This window comes from Coptis chinensis, chromosome 5, assembly GCF_015680905.1.
Source record: "Coptis chinensis isolate HL-2020 chromosome 5, ASM1568090v1, whole genome shotgun sequence".
In the NCBI taxonomy this organism is placed as follows: domain Eukaryota; kingdom Viridiplantae; phylum Streptophyta; class Magnoliopsida; order Ranunculales; family Ranunculaceae; genus Coptis; species Coptis chinensis.
In genome coordinates, this window is record NC_141460.1 from 815,405 (window position 1) to 825,824 (window position 10,420).

Genomic DNA, 10,420 nt, shown 5'->3' on the forward strand with positions numbered 1-10,420 from the left:
CAATGAGATTCGATCTTTTGCGCCCCTTTTCCCTGGGCCCTGGTTGTTATTCGGGGACTTTAATGCTATCAGTTCCTCGGATGAAAAGATTGGGGGCAAGTCACAGATTACAAAGAGTATGACTGATTTTAATGAGTTCCTTAATGACCTTGGTCTGTTCGACCTTGGGTCAAAAGGTCCTAGATTTACTTGGAGTAACCGTAGATCTTTCAATAGCCATATTCTTGAAAGGCTGGATAGGGCTGTGGCTTCTACACCAAGGATTACTCTTTTTCCTCAGGTTAATGTTAGAACTCTTATAAACTCTTCTTCAGACCACTTATCTCTCATCATCAACTTAAGTCATGTCGACCCTTCTCCACCAAAGCCTTTTCGCTTTTTCAAAATGTGGTGTGATGATCCGTCTTGTAGGGGAGTCATAGATAATGCTTGGCATCAGGAGTATCAATGGAGTGATGATACTTTATCTAGGAAACTACATAACACAAAAAAAGATCTTGTTGTTTGGAATAAGGAGGTTTTTGGGAACATTTTCCAAAATATCAGCAGGACAAAAGATGCTCTAGAGAAATGTCTCATGAGGGATCTTTCTGAGGAAAATTATCAATATGCTGAAAGACTAAGGCTTGAGCTTGAGGGTCTTCTGGAAAAAGAGGAGAGCTTCTGGCAGCAAAAGGCATGCTTTAACTGGGCTAGAGAGGGTGGGAGAAATACCAAGTTCTTTCACCTCTCGACTGTTTTCAGAAGAAGAAAGAATCAAATCACAAAAATCAGGGATGATAATGGAGAATGGATGGAGGGTAGGAAAGATATGGGAGACACTATTAACTCTTATTTTACAACTCTTTTCAGTACAGATAACCCAGATCCTGACCCAGATATACAAAACCTTTTCAATCCCTTTATAACTCAAAATGAGAATAGTCTACTCACTAGAATACCAACCCCCTCAGAAATTTGGAGTGTTGTCAAGAAATTTGGCAGTCTCAAGTCTCCTGGACCAGATGGTTTCCAGGGTATTTTCTATAAACAGTATTGGGACATCATCTCTCATACTGTCATCCTAGCTATACAAATTTTTTTCATCAATGGGGATCTCCCATCCCCACTCAATGAAACTTTCATCACTTTAATCCCAAAAATCATCAACCCTGACCATATATCCAAATTTAGGCCTATAAGCCTAAGTAACTTCAGCTACAAGATTATCTCAAAGATCTTAGCAAATAGATTGAAACCTCTTCTCCATAAAATCATATCCCCCTTTCAAGGGGCATTCATCAAGGGCAGATCCATTGGAGATAATACTAGCATGGCTAGTGAAATCTTTCATAATATGAGGAAGATGAAAAAAAAGAAGCAAGGTTGGATGGCAGTTAAGCTCGATATGGCGAAAGCCTTTGATAGATTGGAATGGAGTTTTATTGATGATATTTTTCAGCATCTGGGTTTCTGTGATAAGTGGAGGATGATGATCCAGAAATGCATATCCACAGTATCCTACAATGTTCTGCTTAATGGATCCCCCCTTTCAAAAGTCTATCCTTTTAGAGGTATTAGGCAAGGGGATCCTTTGTCCCCCTACTTATTTATCCTTGCCTCAGAAGCTATTTCAAGAATGTTGGCTCAGGCAGAGAATAAAAAATACATTCATGGCATCAAGCTGAGGCCTCAAACCCTTCCCATTTCTCATTTGCTCTATGCAGACGATCTGATTATCTTCGCAGAAGGCAACTTTGGAAGAATCGATAATATGAAGAATATCCTTGCCAAGTATTGTCAAGCACGGTCGGGGCCATTAACTGGAACAAGTCCAGTATTTTCTTTAGCTCCAATGTCCACCCCAAACACAAAAAGATGCTTAGAAAACTCGGAAGGTCGTGGCTTTTGATGAACAAGAAAAATACCTTGGAGTTCCCATCCTAATCTCACGGAAGGAAGAGTGTATGTTTTGAATACCTTATTGATAAAGTTGAGGAAGAAGATGGCTGGTTGGAAGGCAAAGATTTTATCACAAGTGGGAAGATCGGTCCTTATTAGATCATTGCTCAAGCTATCCCTATTTATGCAATGAGCACATATAGATTACCCCTTAAAACTTGTGACCAGCTTGACAAGATGAATAGAGATTTCTAGTGGCATGGTACCACACAGTCCAAGGCTTATCACACTCTGAGGTGGGATAAGATAACTAAGCCTAAATCCTTGGGAGGACTAGGTTTTAGATCCTCAAGAAATATGAATTCACCTTCTTCGGCAAAACATATGTGGAGACTTTTCTCGATAAAACCTCTTCTTGGGTTTGTTTTTAAATCAGTAGATATATGAAGTGGTGGCAACATAAAGATGTGTATCAATTACCAAGGGATTGCTCCTTTTTCGGAGGGGATTTGTACCACGACTCCGGTTTGTTCATGATCACTCTCTCAGCAAGTGGGTGATGGATCGATATCTCCATCCCTACTGAACCATGGCTCTCTTTGAACAATAAATCTTTCCTTCTTTTGGATCATCACTTTAAGCCTAATCTCCTAGATCTAAAGGTCAACCATCTTATCATTCCTGGAGTTGACTCTTGGGATGTAAATAGGGTAGGAGATTTGTTTCCTCGCCCAATTCAAAACCTCATCACCTCTATCATCATTAGACCTGAAGTCACAAGAGATAGGTTTATTTGGATGGGAACAAAAAAGGGGATTTTTCGTTAAGTCCGCCCATTATATGTTAAGTTTTGAGGAGGATCTTGGTCGAGTTCCTCTTTAAACCCACTAACTCAAGAGAATATGGAGCCTTAAGGTTGAAGCAAAGATACAAATGTTTCTCTGGAAAGTATATAGATATAGTCTTCCCTCTTGGGGAATGTCTCAATGAAAAGAAAGTTTAAAGGGGATGCATCCCTGCGTCTTACGTGGGAAAGGTTTAGAAACATATTGTCACTTGTTTGTACAATGTGAATGGGTCAGAATGGTCTGGTTTGGATCTCAAACATTTGTCAGAATGGGTGAGCTCAAGGTTAAAAATTGTAGAGAGCTAATTGATCTTCTAATGGAGAGTTTTTATTGCCAAGGGGAGGATAAGAGGCATGAAATCCTTCTATGCTGTTATTTGCTTTACAATATTTGGTGCCACAGGAATAAAATCAGAATGGAAGGGATTGCCATATCTAGTCAAACCATTTGGAAGGATTCCCTGCGTCAATGGCATTCTTGCATTAAAGCATTTGATGATGGCGAATCTACATCTCATAATATGAGTCCTGATATTGGTAATGATAATCTTATTGAGGTATGGCCTAAGATTATGTTTGATGCATCTTATAATAGGTTGCTAAAGTCTGCAAGCATTTGGAGCTTGTTGTTACTCGAGGAAGGACTCATGATAGCCGCTTTATTATTCAAGGTTTCATGCAACTAGTGTTGAACACGCAGAGTTTCTCTCACGCGGTAAGTGGCATTAAACCGGCCAAAAGGTTGGGGTTGTCGAAGTCGATTCAAAGTGATAATCAATCCCTAGTTCTTTCTTTGTCACAAGAGGCTCATCTCCCCTGACCGAACGCCACCCAATTTTCTTGCCTATTGAGAACCTTAGTACTAGTTTGGTGAAGTTTATATGTAAATGGATACCTAGAACCTCTAATGGGGAGGCCCATATTTTGGCAAAATGGGCATCTGCGAATGTCGACATTTGCCTCCTCCTCTTCTCTTTGAAAACAGATGTACTTAATATTTAGTTTATAATATATGATATATTATCGAAAAAAAAAAAAAAAAAAAAAAAAAAAAAGTCTTTACAGAACACCACCAAGAATATTAAATAAACTTCAACAAGGAACTTTTTCTTTCCTTTTTCGATAAATTCAAAAGATCTATTCTTTAGAAGTATCCTCCCTGAAGCATAAATTAAGATGAAGATTAAGACTACATAAAGCAAAGGAAAAGCAACATATTTGGATCCCCACTATCATGGCTGACCCCAACGTCATTAATAGGCCCAATATCTACTCTACAACCAAGAATCCTCAAGCAAGAAGACTATTTATCCAAGTACTATGCACCACAATGAGATAAATATCAAATCACATTAGAGGATCATCATCAACAAATTTAAGTTCTATACAATCACTATTTAGTAATTGTACTCTATATAAGACCTTCCACCAAAAGAGGCAGAGAGAGGAACTCTTATTCTCTTCTTCAAATCTCATGTAATCTCCAAGTAAATCGATTAACACATATCAGTGTGGACGTAGGCGCCTTTGCCAAAACACGATAAAATCTTTGTGCTCTTTTTTATTTATGCATTGTCTTTATTATAAGTTTACTGCTGAATTTTACGTATTATCACTCTCGTTAATTCTAGAGTTTGACCCAAGAAATTGTCGAAACATTAGCTCTGTCTGTGGGGAACAACCAAGAAGTTCTTGTTCTCTATCAGACCAATTTGGTTCAAACTTCCAATATGGTAGATTGGATGTTCATAATCACACAAAGAAAATCCAATACAAAGCTCAATTAAAGTTACGAGAATTTGATGAGCGGCAGTGCTTACGAAAACAAAAACAGCAACGTCAAAAGTTTTATAAAATTGATGAGGAAAGTTTCTTTTGTCTAAGGAAACATTGGCATGCAGAGAAAATCCAATGCTTAACCAACAAATAATGGAGTCAGTTCAAACCTTTACAATCTCATAGTGTGTCACGGGAAAGCTACAACCAGATCTAATCAAATCTTACATCTAGACATTCAGATAAAATTGTTCAGTGTTTTATCACAATTTTCTGCAATATAAATCTTAGACTACATTATTTATTTGGCTACCACTTTCATATTCACATACCCATTACATAACAAGTCTTATTCAATTAGTAACATTCATGTCATTCACTTATTTTCCTTATTCATGCCATAAACTAAAAAAACATGTCCTTACATGAATCTTATTGCATCTTTACAATCACATTAAATACTATTTGGGCAGTGGGTTTGTTATCAATATTTCAGCCGCAACATTACCAATTCGAATCGAGAGAGCACTTTTAAATGGGTTTTGCCAGTCTGTAGAAAATCATCAATGTCTATATCAGCATCTTTACTCTACTACACTCCACGCCTACATGACTCAACCGGAGACACCTTCTATGCCTAGCTCAAAAGAAGGCTCTGTAATAAGTCTCCCACGCCTATGGCTCGCGGAGATCAAACAATCAAGATACAGCAACACCAATTTCATTATCTCTACAGGCTTACGAACATACTCATTTAGACCCACTACACCATGCCGTTCGAAGTGGTTTAGTCCATGATTTTCTAATGTGACATATTCTTGATGAAATAATTCATATGATCAATTATTATTTGGTGACAAATTCCTTGATATCTTTACTAGCGGCGACAGTTTCTTCCAACATACAATTGTCTCATTGAGCTTCAACATTGGCATTGACTTCTTAAGGAAGATGTACATGTCTCTATTCTTTCACTTCTTTGCCCCATGGGATAAAGCTCATGTGCCAAAAAGGGAACAATGTTTGGACCCCCACTATTGTGGCTGACCCCCACTATTGAACTATTTTAGATTGCAGTTTTGCGTTTTCTTGAGCACGTTGTGACAATGTGAAGTAGCACTTGTAATCTGGAAGAAAAAAGGAAGAGAGAAAAAACAATAATTAGAAGTATGACCACTGAGCATCTCTAGATATCCATGTCAAGTTTGTGTCATGTAAACATATTAAGAAGTTCGCTTATTTTGGACAAAAGAAAACAAACAGAATACAGACACCAACAACACTCAGAAGTTTGTAAGTTCAACAGTATAATTTCTAACATGGGAGTTCATCTTAATACCTGAAATAACAATATACACGTACTAGATCAATGCCATATAAACAAAATAATAGAACAAACCTTCTCATCTATTTCTTTGGTCTTTTCTCTCAATGCTCGAAAAGAAGACTTCAATGACATCTGGTAATTGTTAAGATCCAGTATCATCCGACGTAATTCTTTAACTTTGTCATCAAGCACTGAAACAAAGGGCTTCTCCCTTTCTCTTGCATCTTGAACTTGTTCAATTTCCATATTAAGCTGCAAAAAAAACACACACAATCCATTAGATACATTAACAAAAGCACAAAATCTACTTCACTTGGTTCTTGTACTACCTGAGCAATTCTTGCCTCCAACTCCGCATATTTCTTTTCCGGTACACGAATTTTATCAACATCCGGGTGTATCAAATCCAACTTAGTTGCCCTACAACATCAAAAAACCAATCATCTAGTACAAAATAATAATCTAACCTGAAAAGGATAAAATTAAGAATGGCACTGAGAAAAACCGTCTGCTCACTATCCGGAATAACAAGATCCTTCAAATTAAATTCAGTAGGACAACGTACAACAGCAAGAAGATGTTTAACTTTATGGAACAAATTAATCGTTCTAACTGAATAAACATGATGATCTGGAGCAGCCCTGAAATAAAGAAATTTAACTAGAGTTAGAGTATTGGGAAATGAAATGAGAGAAAAATTAACTAGGGTTAGGGTTTGGGAAATTACTGAAGTGGATCGAGGTTACGTAATAGGGTTTTGTAAAGACGGTTAACGAGTTCGGGTGTTGGTTTGATGAGATCTTGTTCGGTTATGATTGTTCCGAGGTGTGCATGGGTACCCAATTATCCGAACCGGAACCGGAACCAGCGGGTTTGGGTCTTAAAATGTTAGACCTATTTAAAGTGGGTTTTCAAGAACCGACCCGATAAAGAACCGAAACCGTTAGAATTAAATAATAAAAAACCGATGGGTACCCAAACCGAAATCGGAACCGATTAGTTTGATTTTGATATATAAAATTTAATATTATATTATGCTAAATAAAGACAAACCCAAACATTATTATTATATATAGTCTATATTTGTTAGGTGTAAAATTATACTAAATGTATATAACATTTAGCATAATAGTAAATGTGTGTTATTAAATGCATTTTTTATAATATTACATTAAATATGTATATTATAAATATTAATAATAATGTTTACGTGTCTATGTCTACACGTATAGTCGTATACTATGAATTAACTAATACACTGTCTTATTATAATGCATGAGCGTGTACGTGCTTGATATATTACATGTATATATATTAGATAACGAATACGTGCAATGCTAACTAACAATTGTGGTACACGTAGTATTTATTCTATATATGACGCATTACGTATAGTATAATATATATATGTTCGATTTAAAATATACACATGCTTATAATGTATGAGAATCTATTTTAAATTTTTAGATAACTTTCAAATATTATTATTGAATTTAGGACCATTACTTCTTATGAGAGGACAAAAATATCGATGATAAGTGTTATAGTCGCCGTAAACTAACTTTTATATCGGTTATATAACTAAAAAAAATAATTTTAGCAATAAAAATATATAACCCAATAAGGAACCGGAATCGGAATCGGAACCGACTTAATTAATGGGTATGGGTCTGGGTTTTCAAAATATAAGAAAAAACCCGAAAGAACTGAACCCAATAGGAACCGCTAAAAATAGACCTATAACCGAAATCGATAAGAACCGACCCAGAACCTACCCATGAACACCCCTAGTTCCGAGTTAGTCGAATTAGGCCTCAACGACAACGTTGATCTCTTTGAAGAATTAGGCCTCAAACGAACGCTATACGAGTCCAAACTCTCACCCCAAAATAGAAAGGACCCTACATCATCCACAGTTCATACTGGCTGTAGTATTCTACCGATGAACTCTTACCACGGCCTTGGAATACCGCCAGACTCAAGAAATTTTATGCTTAACTTCCTTGTATTATTTTCACTAATTAATACCAAACTACTTCACGCAGCACAAATAGTTCGCTAACAAAAGAACATCATTGTATGCTAACCAAAGAGTGACTCATCTATCTGTTCGCTGACCAAAGAACATCCTACACATGGGTTCGACAATCTCACCATAAAATGTCACAACTGGTTTGATACGCCCCTAAACTGTCATACGGGTTCGACATCCCCACGGGAAATTGTCACATGGGTTTGACACTCTTAAACTATCACACGGGTTAGACACTCCCCTAAATTGTCAAACGTGATTGATCACTTACTCACAAAGCTCCTCTACCAATTGTTCACTAGCAACAGAGCATCCTTATCTGCTGCCTTCAGATCATTGCTCAATACTCCCTCAGCTGCTTCAACTATGATATGACTCTCAATAGTATCTTCAGATATCTTATCAACTACACAACCTGATGAAGCGCATACACTCTTTATAATGGCCACAACACATTTCCACATGTTGGCCGACTACTTCTCTATATTGACTTCAGAACAATCTCATCACTTAAAACAAACTGCACACTCGGTATGTGCACTTACTCCATTGAGGGCTCATTCCTCAACAAGTAAGTATTACAAACTCAATTCTCAATTCTATCTACATTCGCTGACACTTGATATATACAATAAGTCTAACAACGACTTCCCAAGAACCCCCAAGATATACTTATATCTCTCGTACACTCATAATCTTTACAATGACCACAATGCATTTACATATGTCGGTCGGACATCCTACTCTATCTACACACGTGCATTTCACTGAAGGCTACATTCTTTACCCCTCAATCATAATCTATCTACTGGTACGTTCGCTAGCTACTCTGTTGCTCCATGTTTGTCTATCTACTGAAGCTACACACAAGTATTCTTACAATGCGTAATCGAATCTCTGCAAAATCGAATGCGATCTCTACACCAACTTGACTCTAACAATCATGTCAGACACTCAACATTCACAGAAGACAATCGCTATAATATACACCATACTGAGGGCTACAACTACATTGAATATGCAAACAACATCATATATGGAAAAGAAGCCTTCTTATTATATTTCTCAAGAAACTATACATTTCATCTTACAATGTTACAATCTCTTATCTCTCATATCTCTCAAAATTACAATCAACGACTCCACTCTCAAACTCAACAGAAAAGCTCCCAAAAGCTTCATTCACCAAGACAACTTTTGCTTTCGACAACATGCATCGTCAAGCTCTCAATATCATACAAGATCGACACTTCCTCTCTCCAATAATCAACACAACACCATTAGAAATGTGAGATGGATCCAATAGCATCTAGCGATGACTGTGCGTCAGACGAGAGAAAATGCAAAGCAAGTCGTCCCTTCATCATCTCAGGCATGACGACATGCATTATCAAATAAGCTCTTGAAGCAATCGAGTGATCCGGACAGCAGCGTAACTCGAGCTTTACCACCACAGGCTAATAAACCGCTACCAACTAGTCCACTCGATTTGCCCCAAAAGCAAATACCAAGGCCGATGGGGATAACCACACATCGCACACCACGCTCGGCAAGCCAGCGTAGCTTGACATCATCCCCATAGAAACCGCCTTCACACTTAAGAAAACGAGCTTTTCCATGCCAGAAAGTTTATCCACTGCCGGAACAAAACCGATTCCTGCACTTGGAGCCATACCAAGCAGCAAATAGGTAGACATCTAAGGCACTCAATCAATGATGTTTTGCTGAAAAGCCTCTCCTTGTAACCAAGTCCGGAACGATATCTCTTCCATGGATCCACACCTCCTTAAGTGCCATGACGACCAAGCCCGCTATACAAAACCATACAATAGGACACTTGTATGGCCCCACACGAGCGCAACCTCCCTGGTTGGTGCAGCCACTGCATTCGCATCCGTGGTGCACCATTTCCCAATACAACACAATCCATAAATCGACTCCTACGATTGGCTTGGAAACAGAACTTCCACCAGCCCACATTCCATACCGACTAGTAACTCAGTTCTCCCACCAAGGAACTTTACCATGCTAGACAAATTCCTCAGCCATCTCCTCCAGCAACACATCGTCACTTCCAGGCAACTTAAACAACCTCCCACCACCTGGAACAACTTTCCACCACCATCACTAAGACGCCATTTTCTCCTTCTCCTCATTTCTTCCTAAACGTTTACTACCAATACTTCTTAAAAAACTCTCAAGTCCTCTCAAACACCAACCTACAAACATGTACTATACAATCAAGAAGAAAGCACAGAAGGAAAAACGACAGCAAAATATGGCAAAAACTATGAAGTATACAAATGACAATGACAATGACTCTAAGAGCCAGCTTAAATAGGCTAGCTCGCTGCCTCAGAACTAGGATAGGGAATGGGTCGGGGTCGGGTCGGATATGACTATATCCGAATCCGAACCCGAATAGTTTGACAATATCCGAACCTGAATCCGAATAAAACCGAAATTTAATAGAAGAACCCAACCCAAACCCGACCGACCTGATCGGATAACACTAAAAATTCAAAAAAAGGCCAAAAATTATATTAGAACCCAAACC

At 38.0% G+C, this 10,420-nt stretch overlaps 1 protein-coding gene across 2 annotated transcripts; it reads right to left on the reverse strand.

Moving 5' to 3' along the window:
- Positions 1-5,057: 5,057 nt before the first annotated feature.
- LOC147496188 (kinetochore protein NUF2 homolog) lies at positions 5,058-6,694 on the reverse strand. Of its 2 annotated transcripts, none has more exons than XR_015194536.1 (5): positions 6,559-6,694; positions 6,337-6,472; positions 6,161-6,251; positions 5,904-6,083; positions 5,058-5,631 (listed from the first exon to the last, which is right to left on the reverse strand). XR_015194536.1 is itself a non-coding variant. In XM_086559203.1 (5 exons), the coding sequence occupies exons 2-5, from the start codon at positions 6,453-6,455 to the stop codon at positions 5,566-5,568; spliced, it is 396 nt and encodes a 131-aa protein (XP_086415329.1). In that variant the 5' UTR covers positions 6,456-6,472; positions 6,559-6,694; the 3' UTR covers positions 5,058-5,565. The 2 variants fall into 2 exon arrangements, 1 of the variants encoding a protein (XP_086415329.1); XM_086559203.1 differs by having other exon boundaries at positions 6,397-6,472.
- Positions 6,695-10,420: the final 3,726 nt, after the last annotated feature.

Coding starts and splice junctions, on each gene's coding strand:
- LOC147496188 (XM_086559203.1), bottom strand. CDS start 6,455: ATGTTTATTCAGTTAGAACGATTAATTTGTTCCATAAAGTTAAACATC. Junction 6,084..6,160: donor TGGAGGCAAGAATTGCTCAG/GTAGTACAAGAA, acceptor TTTTTTTTGCAG/CTTAATATGGAAATTGAACA. Junction 5,632..5,903: donor CCAAAGAAATAGATGAGAAG/GTTTGTTCTATT, acceptor TTTTTCTTCCAG/ATTACAAGTGCTACTTCACA.